The 23,876-nt window shown below is 38.1% G+C and overlaps 1 protein-coding gene across 1 annotated transcript in view; it reads right to left on the reverse strand.

The window, feature by feature from the left end:
• Nucleotides 1–21,714, reverse strand: part of TRAF6 (TNF receptor associated factor 6) — a 28,870-nt gene extending 7,156 nt beyond the window's left edge. The window contains exons 1-6 of the mRNA XM_063289627.1: nt 21,606–21,714; nt 7,004–7,334; nt 5,376–5,526; nt 4,246–4,404; nt 2,951–3,022; nt 500–577 (exon numbers count right to left, since the gene is read on the reverse strand). Of these exons, the coding sequence (XP_063145697.1) occupies nt 500–577; nt 2,951–3,022; nt 4,246–4,404; nt 5,376–5,526; nt 7,004–7,308 (765 nt within the window). The 5' untranslated portion in view covers nt 7,309–7,334; nt 21,606–21,714. The remainder of the gene's footprint in view (nt 1–499; nt 578–2,950; nt 3,023–4,245; nt 4,405–5,375; nt 5,527–7,003; nt 7,335–21,605) is intronic.
• Nucleotides 21,715–23,876: the final 2,162 nt, after the last annotated feature.

A 23,876-nucleotide genomic window follows, 5' to 3' on the forward strand; every position in this document is an offset into this window, starting at 1 on the left:
GTAGTCCATTGTCAAATCCTCTTGTCCACCTCACCCTATCTCAGCACTTGGGGGAAAAGTTAGGTCTTAAGTGCTTTTCACATAGCTAGCAGGGTAGAAGCTTGCTGAACTTAAAGCGCAGGGACTGCCATGGAAAAGGCACACTTCCTAGATCCCATAAGATGGCAATGTTTAAGGGAAGGGACTAGGAGCATGTCCACCCTATCTGATTACTAAAATACATCATATTTTAAATTAATGTTTTATACATTATGTTAATTTATCAATAAACTGCTCTGAGTATCTTGTTATTAAAACATGTAAGCTTTAACAAAGTAACAAAAATGTTTCATACAAAAGCTCTAAAACTGCTTCTCTAAATTTTCTCTGCCTCAGGGCTAACCAACTAAATACAATGGGATCAATCTTTATATATTTTAAGTTAATTTTAATATTGCTTGAAAAATATCCTTCTAAGAACAACAAAAATATATATGTATAAAACTATAATTTAAATTACCTTTTCTGTACACCCAAATGTACTATAGGTACATGGTACTGGAGCAGTAGGGCAGTCATTACCATAGTGGTTAGGCAGCTAGAAAAAGAAAAAGAATGATCTGTAGTTTCCAAAAATCCTACAGTAACAAGTAAATGTGTCATTTATACCACAACAGCAGTTATTAAACTAATATCACTTTATAGGTATTGGAAATTCACAGCAAATACGACATACTATTTTATTTGTCCAAGTTTTTTATGCTGACTTTCATACCATTTTCCAGGCCGCAAATAAAATAACAGATTAAAAAACATTGTTAAGACTGTCATCCTGTGTCTACTTGCCTAGGGAAAAGCCCTCTGAAAGCAATGAGGATTTATTTATATGAAGATGTGCATAATGCATTATAAACATCTAATTATTAACCTCTAAAATTCAAGGCAGCATATATAAATCTATATCTACATCTATCTATATCTGTATCTGTCTATATCTATATTAATGCTATTTACAGTCTCAAATAAAATATAAATAAAATAATTAGTATATCATTAATGCAACTCAAAAGGCCAGGCTGAAGAGGAGGTTCTTCCCTGTTTTCCTAAAAGCAGGAAGGGTGGGGCTAATCAAAGTAAATAAGCCAATGAATTTATTAGTTTGGAAGTGATGAAGATCTTCTCCCATCTGCCCAACAGTTAAGCCTTTGAAAGTAGAGCCATTTTTAGGAAGGACTATTCTGTTGATATTAATGACCAAACAGATTCGTACCAGAATAAGTTGTACCTTAAATCATAAGCTTTTTAAGGCCTTAAAGATTAAAGAAACATGCTGAACTATTGGAAAACAACTGGCAACCAATACAGATTTTAGACAATTATATTAAATTTTAATTTTTGTGCTGTCCTCAATTACAAATGTTTTAAAAGATCTGTATTTATATTTTCAGGACTGTTTGGCAGCTATATTTTTCTACCATCCAAAACAAATTCTTTGGAAAGTCTTAAAGTACTCTGGGAACAGGATCTGGAACTTAATAAATCTCAATGGAATTTCTGAATTCCTTTTATATCCACTATAACAAATCATCCAGAACATCATCATTACTGTAAAAGTAATTCATCAATAGCATTATACTCCACTGAAATGACATTACATTAATTGGAATACTTCTAGCTGGTATTGGCAAAGGTTTAAACAAATGTTACGTATTTTCCTTTTTGATGGCAAGGCCCAATTAGCCAAAGTTTTGATAAAACTGAAAAGCTTCACAAACAATGTTTTAAAGTGAATCCTAGGATAGGGTTTTGGCTATCCTATTTTATGTTACATACAATATAGAATTATGCATTAAAAAAACTGATTCAATTTCTATTCAGTTTAGCTGCCAGATTTGTAAAACAATGGAAAACAAAAACACATCATTGGATCAAAAAAGCCAGAATAAGTGGTACCTTAAATGGGAAATTGCACTGACAGAAAATTACTTCTCCAATTAAAAAAAAATTGCAAACTCTTCATTTTTCAGGATAGATTGTCCCTGCTAGCGAAATTTCATTTTAGACAACTATATTAAATGTTAATTTTTGTGTTGTCCTCAATTACAAATGTTTTAAAAATCCTGTACCCCCAAATTATAAGCTTTGTTTTTCCTTCTCTGGTTCATCTATTATTAATTATAGTTTTTATAACAAACAAATATGTAGTTTATTTGTAACTGTCACAATATAGTGTTTTTAAAAAAAACATTAGTCACTTCCTATTTTAAAATGTACTCTGCTTTCAAAATCTCTACTCCTAGTGTAACTTATAAATGACAAAAATATTAAACTAAAAATCAAGATATCAGGACAAATGAAACATATTACAAACAGTAGGAAAAATAAAGCACTTAAGATAATAACTAAGCAACAAGCTTTGTTAGTAAAGCCACTGTACTTTGTAGCAGAATGAATTTCGCTGACATTTTGAAGTAGAGACAGATCAAGGTAAGATTTAATGTCTGAAAAAATTAATAATACTTTTTAAAAACATTGGTGGTATAAGTGCTATACATATAATTTGTTGTAAAGATTTAAGAGCGGCCACAGAGACAGCCTCCCTGGGAAAAGCATTCTGTGATAGTCAGTCAAAAGGATTCTTTCTATGGATATCATCTGCTTAGCATAAGGTGAAGCTTTCAGATACCCAGGTCCCAAGATGCATATATTTGTGCACATATACAACACAAAACAAAATTTTTGAATGTAATTATAATATAGATATTAAAACCAGGGTGCTTGATAAGAAAACCCTCTGATAGATGAAAACAGAAGATAATGTTCCTCCCTGGCATTTAACTCTATGTAACATTTCACACTATCCCATTATGTCTCTTAATAATGTTGACTGTCCAAGGTATAAATTAGAAATTTGTGCTATTAGACTTTGAGCAAAGTGATAAATAGAAAGCAAATAAAATATGTCCCTTACCTGTTCTCTGATTAGCATGGTATTACAATATTCACAGAAGACATTTGCCAAAAGGCATATTTTGTCATGAACCTTTATTTTAGAGAAAGCAAAAAGTAAAAGAGAATCAATTTTCAAGAAAAGGGAATGATAATTAATACTAATAGATGTTCTACAATCTAGGACACAGCTTCTTTCTCTCTCTCACACACAATTTCAGAAGTTAGTTTGGTTGCATAAGATTAGATTCTTGTCTGCCTTACTCCCAGAATAAGAATTTTGAATTAATAGAGGGTACACACTCAGACCAAGCCACAGGGACTGTGAGCATTTTGTAAAGCCATACTTCAAGGACAGAGCTATTATCCCTTTTCCCAACTCTGGTATCTAGGCATGTACATTCATTCTTGCACCCCCCCCCCCACGGAGGTGGAAACTGTGGTTATTGAAGCACTGATCTTAGTGAGAACACGTGAACTATTAGCAGAATGGCAAGGAAACTTGTTAACACAACAAACACCACAAGAAGAATACAGTTTCCCTTGGTGTAGCTCATGTCGATGCTGCACAGTACGGCTCTGACATTTTTCCCCATGGCTGTGTATAGCTGTGTGGTGACCACATTTGACGAAAAATGACACTTTTATAGAACCGTATAAGCAAATCCACAGAAACAGAATGTGTGGATAACAAAGACTTAGTGTAGTTTATGTGCAATTATACATATAGTTGTTTTAAAAGTGCAAAACAAAATACTTCGTTCAAATCATATAGGTTCTATACAGGGATGTACAAAATTCATTGTACCAGGAAGAGAATGTTCTGGAGAATAACAGAACATTCTGTTTCTCTCTGAATTCTCTCCATGCTGTTCCAGGAGCAGCTCAGTATTTTTCAGAAGTAAATCCCTAGCAGTTCCAGTCCTGGAAGAAGTTTGGCATGGTTCAGAGGAAAACGGTACATTCCACTGTTCTCCAGAACATTTCATTCTTGGATTAATGAACTTTATAAACTTTCTGTATAAAACTTTCTGTTCTGACAACTATAAATACTGACTTACATCCAATATTATACAGACAGAGTTTTCATTGTTCTCCTTTAGACCAATGTAATGAACAGGCAGAACTGGAGAAGAAAGGAGGAGCAATTTCCACTGAAAGATGCTATTACCTCAGTGGACACTGAGGAATAAAATATTCTATTTTATGGAATATATCATTTTATATGAGACAATAGAAAGCAACTTGGAAATAATCAATGCATTATTAATATAAGCTTATTAAGTATTTATTAAACAGTTCTATTTTGGACTATACCTGCTTTTCTTCGTAAGGCATACACATGGCACAATTCGGACAGGCAATTTGCCGCCGTGGACACTCTAGTTTAATGTGTTCTTGCAGCTGGTTCTTCTGGAAAATCCCTTGGCACTGAGAACATTTCTCTGATGCGAATCCACAACGAAGCTGATGGTCCTGGGGAAGAGCCATTAGAAGAACAGGCACCAGAAACAAAACAAAACAAAAAAATCTGTATATTCCTGAATATACAGGATTTGACCAGAATTGCTTGTAACATTAGTCAACACAAACATCATAGATAACTATAGCTTTAACAACTATACAAGTAAAGATCTACAGGTGGTTTCATGTAGTTTTCTCAATGGTGTTATAGAAATATTGTCATACTTAGTGACCCAGAGATCTATTCTTTTAAAGCAACCTATGTTACAAAATCAATAGTAAACTTAAAATATAACAAATATAATTAGCTTCTGCAGCAGCAGAAGAAACTTGTAGGCTAATAGCTGAAAACCACCCATGAAGTACGAGTTAGGGCATGGCCTTCAGAAGTCTCTTAATGTTATTACAGGTGGTTCTTGATTAACAACCACTCGTTCAGCAACTGTTCAAACTTGTGACGGTGCTGAACGAGTGGTACCAGTCCTTGGAGTTCCGGCCATTGCAGTGTCCCACAGTCACCATCTGCAACCTTCTTTGCTGGCTTCTGTCAAGCAAAGTCAATGGGGAAGCCAGCAGGAGGTTGCAAATGGTGACCATGTGACGTCTTAGCTGAATGAGCCATGATGATTCACTTAATGACAGCACTGGGAGTGCTGAAATAGTCTTTGCTAAGCGGAGCAATCATGCGACATCATGTTTTATGACTGCATTGTTTAGAGATGGCAATTCCAGCCCAATTGCCATCATTACTGAGGACCAGCTGTAGTTTATTCTAACACAACAGATTTAACCTCAGATTCAAGGAAAGGGTCATAATAACTTTACTCCCTTTTATTCATTTCTTTCAAGAGTTGTTGTTTTGCATATCACCAGTATCTCTTTGTGCAAGTCCTAAAGGGATAATACATATACTGCTGATACTGCTCAGAATAATATAGAACTGAACTGTAATTCTGGGGGAAAAAAAAACCTTAGATGCCTACCTCTAAATGCCTTAGTTCCATCTTCTGGCTGCAGCCTTTGTTGGGACATTTCACTGTCAATGATAGGATTTCACGTTTTGCAAAGTTATCAGGAAATAGTTGATTTTCTAGTAAGATTTCATTGTCTATTGGACACTTATGACCTGCATCTCTGTCAAAAAGAAACAATTTATAAATTTTTTAACATCAAGTATTATACACTTGGCTGTAGTTGTAAGGTGCTTCACATTTAAGCAAACAACCTGCTTCAGATCCAAAAGTGTCTCATGTGAGCTGGAAGTTATTTTTATTCCTGCTTGATTGTCCCTCCTCACAACCAGTCTGCAAATGTCTCCATCTGACTACCGCATCTTTTTACATCTCATAGCAGATTAATTTAAATACCTTAGGAGTGGGGGGGGGTAGAGGTTGGAGCTGGGGAAGGAATCAGGAAAAAGCATCATTCCAGATTATTTTTTCTTTTTGCTTGTATTTATCTTGATCTTAAAATACTATATATATATATATATGGCTAACACAAGATATAAAAACACTCATTTCATGTATTTACTACATGTAATGTGGCATATTTATTTCTCAGACAATATACCCCTTCCATTCCAACAATTCTTTTTTAATATTTGAAAAAGAACACACAAAAGAAGGGCAGAACCAGTGGAGAAACAGGAACTTGTGGTTTGATGCTGAAAGAGATTTCCCGGATGTGCTTGTATGTCTAAGGCCTGAACTATTTGAATCAGAATTTAACATATTGAGCTTTTAGTGCTAATCATTGACATACTAGTCAATGATTCAAGGAAATAAAGTGCCATGCCATTTATTTAAGGTTTCATTGGCTCAGTTTTAGAGCCTCCTCCTATGAGGAGGGATTACCAACTGACTGTCAGACTTCAAAGAGTACCATTAAAACATGGGTTATCTATATATTTTGCACTGAACAAGCATTATTCCTAACCAATGTTAGGAACTGTCTACTTGTCGGATACTACATTTGATTCTTAGGGGAAAAAATAGGACATGAAGGAATAATGTGTTGTGGGCCCCCGTTATTATGATGGTTGTTTTAGTCCGGACTCTTGCATTTTTTAAAACAGTTTTACTGTTCTTGGATTCTGTAAGACACTCTGAGTCTACCAGAGTGGGTGGCTATACAAATTTAAATCAATCAATCAATCCAACAATATACATCCTGCAATAGTATATTTTACTTATTGATAGTTAACACATCTGTCTAACAGTAACAAAGGACTATTTTATGATCAGCATATCACAGTTTAAAAGAAATCAACCAACAAACCAATTATACATAGTGAATACAAACTGTGTCATGAAATACCAAAATTAACTGGTTAAGGACAATTCTGACTTGTCCTTTTTGATTTGTTAAATTATAAATACTTTTGGAAATGGCTAAGACAAAACGGTCTTAAAAGCAGACTACACAAATTTCTCTCACATGATTCATAGTAACCTTTCCCCTGACACCATTCATTTCATTCACAAGAAATCTGTTTTAATTTTTTGAAGGTTACATAAGAAATCTGACAGAGCAATCAATGGAATGGACACTGCTAGCAGACTGGGCCTGGGGCACAGCTCATTACCTTTCCACAAGCTCACTGTATTACCTTATGGATTTGACAATGCAAGCTTTGCAAAAACGATGTCCACATGGTGTTTGTACTGCTTCCCGTAGAGCCATTAAACAGATAGGGCATTCATATTTACTTTCCAGTGGTGGGTCAAATTCCACATCGTAGCCTTGGGTTTCCTCCATGAAAGAGTTTGAAAGTGTCCCACTGGTACCATTGCTGATGCTGGCACTGATGCCTTCCTCCTTGGTTCCAGCACTGCAAGCACTGGCCATGGCTGCACAGCAGCCACTCTCTTGATCACTGGTTTCAAAGCTCGTGTTACTATGTAGTAGACTCATAGTAATTTAAAAGGTGGCAGGATAACCTACAGGCACGAAAAAGAAAATTTTTCATACATACAGATATTTATCACATTTGGAACATTAGGAAAAGTGCAATTTTATACAAAGTGAAAGAAAAGAGCAAAATATTGTAGAAGTAAAAAGGACAGGAGGATGGAAACTAAATACAGTTTAGTAAATACTATTCTATACCTCTCCATATCTTTCTATCCTTGCTTCTAACATGTCCAGACACCATTTCATATATTGCCTTTCATACCTTCATACATTGCCTTATCATCGGTTTCTTTTTGAGAAACCTCATCAATTCCATCCAACCACAACTATATTTCTATTCAATCTATTCCTCCTTCACTTTTTTTTTTGGTGATTCAGTCCTCATTTATCTCTATATGAGCAGACCTCTTCAACATATTTAGTACCAGTTCCTTGCTTTTCTATTTAATCCACATTCTTTAATTATCCACACATTCCTGATCCTATTCCTTCTTGTTTTAACATACAAACTGTACTTCATTTGGAGCATCATACTTATGATATTGTGACAATCTGGGGCCTCCAGAAGGAAATCTGCTTATTAATGACATTTTGTTTCTTTCTATAAACTATTTTCATAACTGCAAAAGGCAGAATGATTAATGCTAAAGGTAGAATATCCTATATCTATGTACAATTCACTTCAGCAAAGGATCGTTACCTTGTTGTGGTGCTGGAGCTTGAGCACCTCAATGATGCCATGAGCTAAATCGTGAAGGGCCACCCAAGACGGGAAGGTCATGACAGAGAGGTCAGACTAAATGCGATCCCTGGGGAAGGTAATGGCAACCCACCCCAGTATTCTTGCCGTGAAAACTAAATGGATCAGTACAACCAGAGATATGTCGGTATACCATCGGAAGATGAGACCCCCAGGTCGGAAGATGGTCAGAATGCTACTGGGGAGGAACAGAGGATGAGTTCAATTAGCCCCAGATGTGATGACGCAGCTAGCTCAAAGCTGAAAGGACGGCTAACGGCCGACGGTGCTGGTGGTGAACGGCGAATCTGATGTTCTAAGGATCAACACACCATTGGAACCTGGAATGCAAGATCTATGAGCCAGGGCAAATTGGATGTGGTTATTGGTGAGATGCCAAGATTAAAGATAGACGTTCTGGGTGTCAGTGAACTGAAATGGACTGGAATGGGCCACTTCACATCAAATGACCACCAAATCTACTACTGTGGACAAGAGGACCACAGAAGAAATGGAGTAGCCTTCATAATTAATAGTAAAGTGGCTAAAGCAGTGCTCGGATACAATCCAAAAAATGATAGAATGATCTCAATTCGAATTCAGGGCAAGCCATCTAACATCACAGTGATCCAAATATACGCCCCAACCACAGATGCTGAAGAAGCTGAAGTAGAGCAGTTCTATGAGGATCTGCAGCACCTACTGGACAACACGCCTAAAAGAGATGTTATTTTCATCATGGGAGACTGGAATGCTAAGGTGGGCAGTCAAATGACACCTGGAATTACAGGTAAGCATGGCCTGGGTGAACAAAACAAAGCAGGACATAGGCTGATAGAATTTTGCCAAGACAACTCAATGTGCATAACAAACACTCTCTTCAAGCAACCTAAGAGATGGCTTTATACATGGACTTCCCCAGATGGACAACACCGAAACCAGATTGACTACATCCTTTGCAGCCAAAGGTGGCGGACATCTATACAGTCGGTAAAAACAAGACCTGGAGCTGACTGTAGTTCCGATCACGAACTTCTTCTTGCACAATTTAGGATCAGACTAAAGAGATAAGGGAAGACCCACAGATCAGCTAGATATGAGCTCACTAATATTCCTAAGGAATATGCAGTGGAGTCGAAGAACAGATTTAAGGGACTGGACTTAGTAGATAGGGTCCCAGAAGAACTATGGACAGAAGTCCGCAACATTGTTCAAGAGGCGGCAACAAAATACATCCCAAAGAAAGAGAAAACCAAGAAGGCAAAATGGCTGTCTGCTGAGACACTAGAAGTAGCCCAAGAAAGAAGGAAAGCAAAAGGCAACAGTGATAGGGGGAGATATGCCCAATTAAATGCAAAATTCCAGGGGTTAGCCAGAAGAGATAAGGAATTATTTTTAAACAAGCAATGCGCGGAAGTGGAAGAAGACAATAGAATAGGAAGGACAAGAGACCTCTTCCAGAAAATTAGAAACATCAGAGGTAAATTCCAGGCCAAAATGGGTCTGATCAAAAACAAAGATGGCAAGGACCTAACAGAAGAAGAAGAGATCAAGAAAAGGTGGCAAGAATATACGGAAGACCTGTATAGGAAGGATAACAATATCGGGGATAGCTTTGACGGTGTGGTCAGTTAGCTAGAGCCAGACATCCTGAAGAGTGAGGTTGAATGGGCCTTAAGAAGCATTGCTAATAACAAGGCAGTAGGAGACGACGGCATCCCAGCTGAACTGTTCAAAATCTTGCAAGATGATGCTGTCAAGGTAATGCATGCTATATGCCAGCGAATTTGGAAAACACAAGAATGGCCATCAGATTGGAAAAAATCAACTTATATCCCCATACCAAAAAAGGGAAACACTAAAGAATGTTCAAACTATCAAACAGTGGCACTCATTTCACATGCCAGTAAGGTAATGCTCAAGATCCTGCAAGGTAGACTTCAGCAATTCATGGAGCAAGAATCGCCAGATGTACAAGCTGGGTTTAGAAAAGGCAGAGGAACTAGGGACCAAATTGCCAATATCCGATGGATAATGGAAAAAGCCAGGGAGTTTCAGAAAAACACCTATTTCTGTTTTATTGACTATTCTAAAGCCTTTGACTGTGTGGACCATAACAAATTGTGGCAAGTTCTTAGTGGTATGGGGGTACCAAGTCATCTTGTCTGCCTCCTGAAGAATCTGTATAACGACCAAGTAGCGACAGTAAGAACAGACCACAGAACAATGGACTGGTTTAAGATTGGGAAAGGAGTACGACAGGGCTGTATACTCTCACCCTACCTATTCAACTTGTACGAAGAACACATCATGCGACATGCTGGGCTTGAGGAATCCAAGGCTGGAGTTAAAATCGCTGGAAGAAACATTAACAATCTTAGATATGCAGATGATACCACTTTGATGGCTGAAAGCGAAGAGGCACTGAGGAGCCTTATGATCAAGGTGAAAGAAGAAAGTGCAAAAGCTGGCTTGCAGCTAAACCTCAAAAAAACCAAGGTTATGGCAACCAGCTTGATTGATAACTGGCAAATAGAGGGAGAAAATGTAGAAGCAGTGAAAGACTTCGTATTTCTAGGTGCGAAGATTACTGCAGATGCTGACTGCAGTCAGGAAATCAGAAGACGCTTAATCCTTGGGAGAAGAGCAATGACAAATCTCGATAAAATAGTTAAGAGCAGAGACATCACACTGACAACAAAGGTCCGCATAGTTAAAGCAATGGTGTTCCCCGTAGTAACATATGGCTGTGAGAGCTGGACCATAAGGAAGGCTGAGAGAAGGAAGATCGATGCTTTTGAACTGTGGTGTTGGAGGAAAATTCTGAGAGTGCCTTGGACTGCAAGAAGATCAAACCAGTCGATACTCCAGGAAGTAAAGCCAGACTGCTCACTTGAGGGAATGGTATTAAAGGCAAAACTGAAATACTTTGGCCACATAATGAGAAGACAGGACACCCTGAAGAAGATGCTGATGCTAGGGAGAGTGGAGGGCAAAAGGAAGAGGGGCCGACCAAGGGCAAGGTGGATGGATGATATTCTAGAGGTGACAGACTCGTCCCTGGGGGAGCTGGGGGTGTTGACGACTGACAGGAAGCTCTGGCGTGGGCTGGTCCATGAAGTCACAAAGAGTCGGAAGCGACTAAACGAATAAACAACGAATGTACATCTCAACAAATGTACCACCTAATAGTTCAATATTCTGTTTCATTTTCTGATTTCTATTCTTTCAACAGATAAAAAGGACATGTCTTTTCTTAAAAAGATACTAGAATATTTCCTAGTATCCCTTCTCAATTGAGTCACAGTGCTTGTATGTGATTGTGAAAGCAAGTTATATATTTATTTTTTTATTATTTTAAAAAAATCTAAATTGCTATTACCATGGTATCAAAAAACAAATTCCTTATAAATTTCAGTTCAAATACAAAAATCACAGTCAATAAATGGCAAAGCAAGAATGTGAATTATAACTCAAGCCTAAAGTCTGTAAGTCACTAGTTAAACTGTTAAGCTATTGTTATTATTATTAAACTATTATTTAAACTATTATTATACAGCCAGTTTGGTCTAGTGGTTAAGGTGCTGGGCTGGAAACCAGGAGACTGTGAGTTCTAGTCCCACCTTAGGCATGAAAGCCGGCTGGGTGACCTTGGGCCAGTCACTCTCTCTCAGCCCAAGTCTCCTCACAGGGTTGTTGTGGGGAAAACAGGAGGAAGGAGGAGTATTGGGCATGTTCACTGCCTTGAGTTACTTATAAAAATAATAAAGGCGGGATATAAAATAAACAAACAAACAAACAAACTGCATTCAAAATATGGCACAGTTAATAAATAATGCTGAATTTTATAACAGCAAACATGTATGTGATGGGATGAGAGTAAGGTATATAATTCTACTATGATAGAATAAAAAATGTTGTATTTGAGCTGGATCCGTTGCTATTCAAGGAATTTATACTATTAGGAACTATTCCAGTCACAAACAGTTTCTGTTCAGGTGTAACATGTTTAACTTTGAAATTTAAGAATGCAATTCTGCCCAAGCTGAAGGGCTGTAGAATTTAGCAGAATTCCCCTTTGTTCAGAGTTTTTAATGAACGAAGTAGCTATACCCTTTTTTCACAAAACTGCTTCCTAGACAGTGGGCATTTTGCCAGCCAAACATTTAAATCAGGATGAAGTTGTGGATAGCCAAGGGAAAATGTCAGGCTCTGCCTGCTACCCAGTAAAAACACAGATGCTAGCGTAGGCTGAGGTTCTGGTTTTATTTGAGTAACAGTATGCGTGCCCTTTAAGAAAGCTGAGAATGAGTGGAGCGCACCGGAACGGGATTTAAATAGCCCGCGCCGGTCAGCGCTCCACCCCTTCTTACTCTGGGTGCGCCCCTGAGCCCCATCGGTTCCATCGTCGGTAGGTGAGGGGTCGTGGAGCCCCTCCTGTGCTCCGGGCGTTTCTTTGATTGCTTCCCTGGCCGGTGATGGTTCATTGCCGGGCGATCAGGTTCGTAATCTCTTTGACAGCTCAGGCGCGCCTTGTGGTCTGGTCTTGTCAATTGCTTTCTTTGCAACATTGTATCTTTCTCTTCCGTGCCTCCGGCTAGAGTTGATACTTTGTTGCCAGCGCCTGTTGCTCTCTTTTGTTACTTAGTTGCCTTTTCCCTTAATCCACCAGGGACCCATTTCCCTGCATTGTCATGCGAGCCGTTGCGATGTCACAAGCATCGCAATGGTGATCATGACAGAAAGAATATGCTTAAGTTGTACTTATATTCCCTTAATTCAAGACTTCATTCCTGGCCAAGTTTTGGTAGAAAGAATTTATCTCTTACAGATTTCAGGGCAATTTTTGAAGTCCTCCATAACCATCACAACAGTACAGGACATATCACACCTTCGCACAATGTCACTAGTGTATGAACATCACAGAATAAGAAAAACTCAAGTGATAAGGAACTGTCTCTCTGCCTTCCTGATATGCACTTCGAAGAACTAATAAAGAAGGACATTACAGATAGAACTGCTTTTTGACAAACATGAAAACTGGTTTGATAAAAGCATTAAGTGAAAAAGTATATTTTGCCTAAAAGATGGGTTAAGATACTGCAGTAATTGGTAGTATTCCCAAAATTCATAGTCCTCCCAAGCCAGCATCCCAACTGCTATTTCCTATTACAGAAAATCTCACCAGCACAGGCGTCCAATTATTTGATAAGATTTTTCTGCCTAACAATGAACAAATAACAACCACCTCATAACATTGTGAGTTCTATCTGTGTTATCAGTCCATGTGATAAACAGGTAATATCAAAGGGATGTCATTTAGTCTATAGAAGTTGCCTCAAAAATGAGAGAAGAGACAAGATTTTGAAAAAATCCCCATCTCTCTGCTAGAAAACTGCTATTAACAAGAAGATGATGCATTTTGAAAAGATAGTTGTCAAGTAAACCGACATTTGGCTTGTTTCAGAAATATTATTTCTATATTATTAAAAATATAGAAGAGAAATATAATGGAATATTTAAGGAAATGGAGTGCAAGTTGCAGTACAAGGTGGCATACAAAGTTGCAATCCATTCAGTCTTCAGTGTTGTGCTTTGTTGAACCTCTAAATTTGATTAAAAAAAACAAGACTCAAGAATTCTCATATAGAGAATGTGTTAAATGCATGACTTTCAGTCAGATGGAGAGTGAAAGAATACTTGAACTGTTCCATACTGAGTTTTGAGAAGAATCCACAAAGACATGTATGCTGGAGGCACTGTTGCTCGACCTTCACTGCTGCTGCTGCTAAAGCACCTTCACCCTCCAGGGGGAGGGAGGGGGCTGGGTGCCTTTCCCCTTTCTCATTCTCTGTCCTTTTCTTACAAGGCAACCAAAGTGAAAAACCTAATCTCTGTTTGCTGAGCAATATTAGCAGCAGAAGGTATCAGCATAGCCAGTAAATTAGCAAGGGAAGTACAGATGTTGAAGCCATTAATGACTGCAGCGGGTAACATGAACCCATTCAACTGAAATACACATAAATTTTTCTCAAGATGACAGAGCACATGATCATAATGCTTTTCCAAGCTGGTGCTGTTCTACATCAGACTACTATTCTCAGAATTGCCAGATACCTTGGTCATCTTTCAGACACAAATGAGAATTTAGTGAGTCACAGTCCAAGATATATAGGAGGAAGACGGTGTATTAGGTATGTTCGCTGCCTTGAATTATTTATAAAAATAATAAAGGTGGGATAGAAAATAAATATATGAAAGATACCATGTTGTAAACTACATTAATAACAGATGAAGATATTGAGTTACATAATTCTCATATAAGGTTTTACTTTTTTACATAATGGCAATGGTGCAATCCTTCCCCAGAACATTTGCCAATAGAGGAACTACAGGTGGGAGTACAGTTTTGCTAGTGAATCACACTGACTTTTTTGATCCCTAAAAATAATTATTTGGAAAGTACAATTCAAGATTTATAGCCCAATGGAGTAAGCACCCACAGGTACCATGCTGGATCACCAGGTAGGAGCTAGTCAGTGATCTATTTGAATTAAAAATCCATAGTTCTCCAATGTCTTTCTTATCTACACTGATCCATCTCTTCCAGAATTCTTGCAACTGGCCTGAGGATTCTGGGCCAACTTAATGGTGAACTCTCAGAACACAGGGAATGATGGCTGGGGAACCATGCAAACAGTACATGTAAACTGAAAAGTGTAGCTACTATAAAGGAAGTAATGTGTTGACCAGTATCCAAGTTCTTATTATGGAATTTCTTGCCTGTTTCCAAATAATCCTGCATTTTTGAGAAAGATAGTGTCAAAAACTTCTGACCTTAAAAGTTATATATAAGTATTAAAATGTAATGAAACAAAGCATTTTAAAAGCCATAGTACACTTTCGGATAAGCAGGTAACAGACAATACTTATTTAAAACTTAACCTATATGCTTTCACTCTACCTTTTGCCTTCCTGTGCAAGTTGAGGACACTACTGATGGTGTATAATGAAAAATATACTAATAAAAAGTACACTACTAATTTTTAAACCCTTAGTTCTCTTAAGACTTTGCATAGCTGCACAACTTTTCTTAAGCTGCAAACATAATTCTATAAATTACATGGCAGTTTGATTTACCTGTTTATTCCCTTATTGGGAATAATGAAAAGGATGTTTATATATCATGACAAATGATGAAGAAAATATGTATGCCTTTGTATTTTATCCTACATAAAACTAAATTTCACAGACACTTCATACAAAAAAACACACCGGTTGTTGCTCCTTTTTCTAACTTATGGATATGAGTGACTTTAAACTACTTTACCTTACTTTGATACACGCCTTATTCTGGCATTGATTTCATGCTTCCTGAAAACCCTAAAATGTGTTCTTATTGAAGAAAGGTGTCTGTTACAAAGGTGCTGAGAAAAAGTAGCCATACTTCTACTGTTTGGAAGATTTGTTTGATTTAATAGTTATTTTTAATAAATATGCTTTTACTTCTGTACAATGCAAGATATTCAAAATGATCATACACAGCTTTTGTGTTCTTTAAAATCGCAAGAGTTTGAACTGGTTGCTAATGGGAACAAAGACTATTAAAAACTGTGTTTGCTCATCATTACCTAGATGTATATATTTAGTTCTTCTAAATTACTCTTCCCAGAATAAACTGTTTCTTACTATGAAAGTATAACGTCTCTCTTTAGAAGTTATTAATACACACTATATGCGGATCCAGCCACTGGAACTAAAGTTTAAAAATCCTTAATTATATGTAACCTTACCGTCAGAAAAATGGGATGTTGTGAAATATTTGCACTGTTAGCTACATAGTAGTGAAGCTATTCTAGAGGAACCAAACCAGAAGAGCAACATGTCTCACAACTGATCCTTATCTCTGTATACCATTGCCTAGGAAACAGTTAAAATTACTATGCACACTACCAGTAGAAATTATACAGTCAGCCTATTTTGTCTCCTGCTTTTGCCTTTACCAATTTAAAAGCAAAGGCTTTACATAATGCAATTGAGAAATATCTTGAAGGTCTCCACTAAGAATCAACTAGGAAATACATACATGTAAACATATACATGTAGATCTTGCTTCATAAAGGTTCAGAGACTGTTTGAAGTTATGGCGGTGCTGAAAAAGTAACTTTATGACCAAACCTTGCAATTATGACCATTGCAGCATCCCCGCAGTCACATGATCAATATTCTAGCACTTTGCAACTGGCAGGCATTTATGAATGTTGCGGCGTCCCACAGCCACTTAATTGCCATTTGCGGGCTTCACAACTACTTTCTGACAAGCAGAGTCAATGGAGAAGCAGCTAGTAAAATTGCAAGTCACAGTCACGTGATGCCTTGCTTAATGCCCACGAGTGATTTGCTTAACAACTGCAGCAGAGGTGAGGTTGCAAGGTTGTTGTGGTCACGTGGTGTTTTGCTTAGAAATGGAGTTGCCAGTCCCAATTGTGGTCGCTAAGCAGGACTACCTGTATATGTAAAATAAGTAATGGCCAAAAAATATCTAGAACACTCTGATTAAAGAACATTATTTTCATGCACCTTCTCAATACAACAAGATTGCCAGTTTTGAATTACACATTGCTTCACAACAGCAGCAACAGTTTGCTAGTTGAGATTATGAAGAAAAAGAGGATACTCATATGTATCAAGAATAAACAGTGATAAACATTTGGCCTAGAACTACACTTCCAGTTATGCAGCTGCATGCAACTATTTTTATTCATGGAAGTTACCAGAATAGGATATTTTAGTTTTACTTTAACCAAAGAAAAGTTTGTTTTCATCATTAATTTTACCCAGTTTTTCTAAGAAATTAGAAAAATCCCATTCCTGTACCCACTTTATTTTCTCTTTAGGAATGCTAATTTTCTCATAAACACAACTTCTGCTTTATTACATTTAACAAGCACTGTATGCTCAATTTAACGAATATGTTTAAAGCACTTCTGCTGCTTTAAAAATACTGCCTTCATTTTATTATTCAGACTCCGAAGTACAACAGTAATAATACACTTGTTTCAAAATATATTTGCGGACCAGTTTTTGATAAATGTTAAGTAGATAAATTTAAGTATCATGGGGATTTCAATCTGAGCTTCATTTACATGATCACTGAATGCTTTTTCATCCTTCTTTTACACACAGTTTTCATTTATTAGGACTAAATGTCCCTCTCCTAGAAGTCCTTCTTTGTTTTTCAGTAAAAAAGAAGTACTTCCCAGATGAGGTGCTGGACTAGAAATTAGTGGACAGAAGCCAGCTGGATAATTTAGGACCACACATTCTCTCTCAATCCAACCACACTCACAGGGTTGTTGTGGGGAAAGCAGGAGAAGCAAGCATTATGCATGCTGACTAGAGTTGTACAAAATAAAGGCAGGATATAAATCAAATAAATGAAAACTGAAATTTTGATTTTTTTTTTCTTTTTTCAGATTTTATCTTTCTCTTCCTTTTTTATAGTGCTGTTTTGTGGTATGTGTTCTGATCATGAATTAAGGCCAGGAAAACAATTCTGTGAAAGGAAATTGGTTGCTGTCAGTAGTGGTTAATACATGCTAGTATAATAATTTGTAAGGGGAATATGTTATCTAAACATCAACTTTGCTGTTTAACTTAACTGCATAGTGACACTTGTATACTAGTGAGTACATATACTCAGAGACACTTTATTTCTAGTAATCTGTCATTAATGACTGACTTTGGGAAAACTTTAAAACTGCATGGCAACCTGGATTTGAAGCAAAAAAGCACATTAAGCTACATTTGACAGCAACTCTTTTAAAAAGCTGTATCTTTTCCTGGCTGCCATGCAATCCTAGGAGAAGTCAAGTTTACTTTAACAAGGCACCAACAGGTACAACCTGCCTGTCCATGAGAACTCCAAACTGGGTTTCTGTATTGCTGTATGGCCCTTTCCCTGCCTTTGTATATCATAGCTAAAAATAGGATAAATGTACTTAGAATGACATGAGTGAAATAATGTGTATCTTTCTCCTATCATGCTCACCTACTTTTGTCATCTAAGACATTTGCTTGCAGATAGATTTAAGAGATCATTTACTCTTTGTAGTTTATTTGAGTCCGGATTTTGTTGACTTCATTACTATCTAGCAGACCATGCTAATAGATTCTCAAACCAATTAAAAAGCCACAACACTTCAACTCTATTTTCAATTCCAAAATAGTGAAGAAATAAGAGGATGGAATTAGAGGATCCTCAGTGTATACAATACTGGAAAGTCATTTAGTCAAGCTTCAGTTTCTGTTTTTAATCATTGCTAATTAAGGAAAGCCCATTTTGTTAAAAAGTAAAACAGAACAGTTTCAATTTCTGTTTCAGATAAACAAAGGAACACAGAACAGTTTTAAGAATTCACATCTTGATCCATTTGCTTTATGATATTAATGTGATTGTGATATTAATGTGATTATGGGATGTTTAACTTTTGTTTTAATTTCAATACTAAAAAATTTATGCCAACAAATTCCTCTGATAATCCAAACTGTGGAAAAAGGAACAAAGCATGCTCATTGTCACACTTATTTAAACATGAACAATGCATGGAATATATCTGTCATCGTACCTGATAACTAGAAGAGCTGCTTTGCAGACTAATTTAAGTACTTGAGGGATTATTCTAAAACAGTATAAAGGTCTCTTCCTAGAAAGAGTGGGGAAGAAAACCCCTTTTCTTCCAAGTCATTAAATAACCATAATTACATCAGAGCATATTCAGTTCTAAGGCCAGTTCACAAGCTAGGTTTCATTATGCTAAACAATGTAACTTCATTAATCAAGAAAAGAAGGTTTGAAATGCTAATCACAGTAACTAGATTTGAGCCCCCAGTTCAAAACTCACCTAAATAGCAGGTGACCTTTGATAGTCACTCTTTTTAACCGTTGTCTCAATATGTGGTCTGTCAGATAAAGAGAGACCCCTTGCTTCATTCCATCTGGTCTGTGGTGCTTTGTCATCTTTTATCTTTTATTGACTTTATTGTAATTTGATTGTTGTGAGCTGTCCAGAACCACTGGGGGTCTGGCAGCATACAAGTTTAATAAATTATTACTGAATTATTACTAAACTTAGAATTTGATTGTATATTTATTGTTCTGTATTGTAAACTGCCCAGAGTCCCTCCGGTCGGAGGAGATGGGCAGTGACAAATCTGATAAATAATAAATAAATAAAATATGGGGTCAATAAATGTGAAGTATGACTACAATGTTCAGTGCTGACAGATACTGTGACATATATGGTACTATTTTAATGTAGCAGAGAGGTGCTGTTCTTGTATGAGGCCTGAAACACTTTTTCCAAGTCCTTTTCAAAATATACAGGTTTCTACCATATATATTCTTCAGGCCATTCCGAATGCAGACAAAGCATACTGATTGCTACATATGGTACAAAGGCCAGGTTCCTCATCCATTCTCTTCAAAATGCATGCTGTTAACTTTGACAGAGCCACCTTTCTGATCTCAATTTCAAGGCAGATTTTACTGCTGGTTTTCTCACAGTGTGCTAGGACTTCATTCACAGTAAAATATCAGCATTTTGGGAGAAAACAGTCAAGAATCTTGTTTTCTAATCAAGTCTCTTGAAGGTTCATGTTGGGTTTTACATCACTGGCTTACAAGACATTCTTCTGATGGATTAACAGATATACTATGCAACGCTGAAATAAGTAGCATTTCCCATTTAACATGCTTTAACTATGAATCTGTGTTTTATGTTGTATGATAATTATAATTAGATTTTAAATTACTATGAAGTGGTATAAAATATTTGTGGTATACAATATTTCACCGTGGTATACAAATATTATTAATAAATAAAATGGCAATACTAGGCTGGCCACACCATGCCAGAAATATCTAGCAAGGCATTCAATCTCTAGTGGCTTTTAACTGACAAGATTAAGCAGAAGTGACATGGTTATCATCATGATAACCACAAAAAGAACCAGACTCTTTTCTCAGGAATTTAATTAGAATTTCTCAGGTAGCAAAATCAACCCTTTGCTGGCACATCACTTAGATACTCTCATGGTTAAACCTGAGAAAGCAGGCTTTCTGAAGCAATGTGAACATGAAATTTGTTATTTCAGAATTGAAAAACTAAAGAATTCCAACTCCTTACATTTAAGAAAGTGACATTAAGCAGGAGTGCCCAGCCACAGCAGCCAAGGAAACTGAATATACTCTTTTAAAACTTCTAGGGCTAATCTTTGGTAATAAGGTGTTTTTTATAAGCAACAGTGTTAGGCTTGTATCGTGGCTTCCTTCATTTCAAACCAGACCTTAATTTTGGGTTGTTATTACTATACATTAAATGAGGTAGTAAGCAGAGATGATCTCACAGATCATCCTGAGATTGCCACATAATTGAAAGCATTCCTGTCTCCCTTTTGCTGCCAAGACCTTTATTTTTGCTTTGATGAAAGAAACTAGCCTGTTTTGTTTTTCTTAACAGCTCCAACCCAAGAAATATACAGGAGAGAAAAAAATACAGACGGCCATAGAAGGAGAAGGGGCAAGAGGCAAATGAAGAAAACTGACAAATAGCACGTCCGGCATTATGATCCTCAAATATCAGGGAAAGGGAGAGCGGGAGAGAAGTCGCACACCTCCTAGTTCTGGTCACCTCTTAACTTTTCAGCTTCAAAAGTGATTCTGCTTATTAACAGAATCAAAGAAAATCAACACATTTTCTATATATTAATAGAAAATAACGTATTCGAGTGGGGGAGTGTTGACTCTTCCCCCCTCCCCAAACGCTTCATAAATTTCAAATAACTCGCAGATTCAGAGAAATTGGATTTCTCACCCACTCAAGGAACAGTTCTCTCCGTACAGAAATAATAACAACAATTCCAGTGACCAGCCTGTGTCTGTAAAACACACACACACACACGAATCGAAGTGGAGCCCCGCCGAAGCAAAGATTCCAAACGAAATTGGAGGGGATAAAAGCATCAACTTCTAACCCTGTACTCTTCAGAGGGCCGCACTGTAATTCCTAACACAGAAGCTACAAGCAGCAAGGACAACTACGACCCCTCTTACGCCGGGCCAGCTTGGCTGACGACGCTGGAGGGCGCGAGGGGGACAAGGCTGTTGTAGGTGCGGAAAGGTGGGGATTAGGCACACGCGCGCGCCTCTGGCCCGGAGGCCAGGGCCTGGGCGGGCAGCTGCAGAGACGGCCGATCTCTCCGACCGAATCCTCTCAGGGTCCCACGAGCGACTCTGGGGAGTCCTGGAGCTGGAGGCGAGGGCGCGGGCTTGGAAAGGGGACCAGCAACGAGGCCCGGGCGCTAGAGACTGAGACGGCCCGCAGGCTCCAGAAGAGCGGGAGGAAGCTGACAGAGAGCGCCACTGCAGCCAACGAGCCTTCGTTTGTAATAAGCGCACTACGGCGCCGCACCAAGGGGCGAGTCTCCCCCTTCGGGTTCCCTGGGACCCGGCGGAGGGGAGAGCAGGGGAGGGGAACGGGATGGCGCGCGCGTTTACCTCAGCCTACGGGTCACGTATCTCCGAGACGACTCCTCGACCGCCACTGCAGGCGCCCCGACGAGGCAGACTGACGACGGGAAGGGGGAGGCGGCGAAGGAAGCACAAACGGAAAGACACTTCCGCCTCCTCCAGTCTTGAACTCGGCGGCTCGAGCAGGGCGAGCCAGGGGGAGGCCGCGCCACAGCGCCCCTGGGCAGGCAGTCTTCCCACGGGCGGGCGGTTTTGCAACGCCTTGGGCAGTCGAATCCTGCTCGCCTGCGGAGCTCGCACATCCAGGAGGGGAAAGTTGCCCTTCTGGCTTGCTCGGTTGGTCTTTTCGTTTGGAAGCCTGTCTGGGTTCCCCTCCTGGCTAGCAGCCTCCCCCAATCTGATGCCCTTAGGAACACCATCGGCGCGCGGAGCCCCTCTCTCAGCTGTAGCGCCTGGGTTGCTACATCCACCCACAAGGGCTGCGTGCTGGGCTTTTTGGGTCGACAACGGGATCACATGCCACGTTCCTGGGGGTGTACCTTGGTATTTTTAAAAGTCCAAAATGTCAACCTCGGCTTAATGGTCTTCCATGGAGGGAAGCGGGGGTTAGACAGGTGTGATCGCCTGGCCCTTACCTTGCATCCTATCTCGTGCTTTTCAGTAGGATTTTCCTGATATGTAAAAGGGGGAAATAACGGCTGTTTGCAGACGCTTAATGAAGACATGGAATGCAACTGATTGTAACTTTTAAAATAAAATTGATACCATGAAAAAAGATACTTCTGCCTTTTATATTATCTCATTCTATGCATGCACATTGTAGTATTCTTTTACCAGATATTTTTTATTCATCCATTTTCAAACAAACAGAAAACAATGTAAAATGAAATAAATATGAACACATTTTAGTATTTAAGTTTTACTTTAAAATCAATAGTCTCCTTGTGTTATTTCCTTTTTGGGACTTGAACTTTTATATTGCTTTTGCTTTTGTTGTAATCAACTACTCTTCCAGTATTTTTTTTCCTGCAAGTACTATTGTTAAGCTGGGTGTCTCCCACCTTATACCTAGGAATTTGTTTTTACTTTGGTAAGTGCAGAACTTGTCTTCATTTCATTTCATTTTGTTTATTGTTTTCAGCCCTTTAGTTTAGCATATCAAGATTATTTTAAAAATTCTTTAAGTCTTTTAAGATACTGGCTTTCTCATCTGATTTTCTGTAATCTGCAAATTTGTTAAGCTTTCCTGCCACATCTTCATTTGTTGTTAATAAACATATTAATGAGAACTGAACTTTATGGTCTTAATACCCTTCTCCAGTTTGATGAGGTATCTGTTGAGCATTTTTTTGCACACTTGTTCAGCTACTTATACATCCTCTTACAATAATTGTTCAGCCATCTAACCCAGAATTTAAGTAGCTTCCTAAACACAACATTGTGAGAAGCTTTATTAAATCCTGTGCTGGAATAAACTACATTATGTGGGCAACATTTCCACAGTCTGCTATGAAGTTTTTTGATCTAAAATAATAAAACAAGGATAATCTGGCAATACTTGTTTTTTTGACAAAGCCACACTGACTTCTAGTGATTACCATATTGTTTTCAATATGAGTGATTTCCATATTGTTTTTAATATGATTACCATATTGTTTTCAATAAGAGATTGGTCTCTTTATGATCTGCTCTAGAATCCTTCTAGGAACTGATTGTCAGACTAGTTGATCTATAATTTCCTGGATCTTCCATTTTCCCTTTTTGTTGAAAATAGGGACATTTTGCCTCCCCCAGTTTCACTGGCACTTCTCCAGTTCAAGATAATCTCTACATGCAATGGTTTTCATCAGCTGTACCCACAAATATTGACCTCTGCCATTTGCCAAGGCTTTTGCATAATGCTTTTCAGTAAAATAGAGGTGGTGTTTGATAGATTACCAGCCTTAGTCATCCCTATAATACCAGCAGCATTCCCAGCTAAAGGTAAGGGCACTACTGCTCAATTTGGGGCAGCAACTAAAGCCCAGGTTTACTCCAACATGCTCACACTATTCTATGCAAATTCTAGAGACTATTTTGCAGACAACATACAGTTGCCTCTTTCTCATCAACTAGCAGGTCTATGCAGTGTCCTCACTCATAAATCAGGTTGTACTAACGATGCAGTCCTGGAGATTTAACCCCATTCAGAGTAAACATATACTCTGATAAAGTTTCTGTCCTGTTTCTTCATACTGTTTATCACAGTTGCCTGGTGAAACCATGTTAGAAAAGACAGCCAAGATAGATTTTACTTAG

The sequence above is a fragment of the Candoia aspera genome, chromosome 1 (assembly GCF_035149785.1).
Source record: "Candoia aspera isolate rCanAsp1 chromosome 1, rCanAsp1.hap2, whole genome shotgun sequence".
NCBI classification, from domain to species: domain Eukaryota; kingdom Metazoa; phylum Chordata; class Lepidosauria; order Squamata; family Boidae; genus Candoia; species Candoia aspera.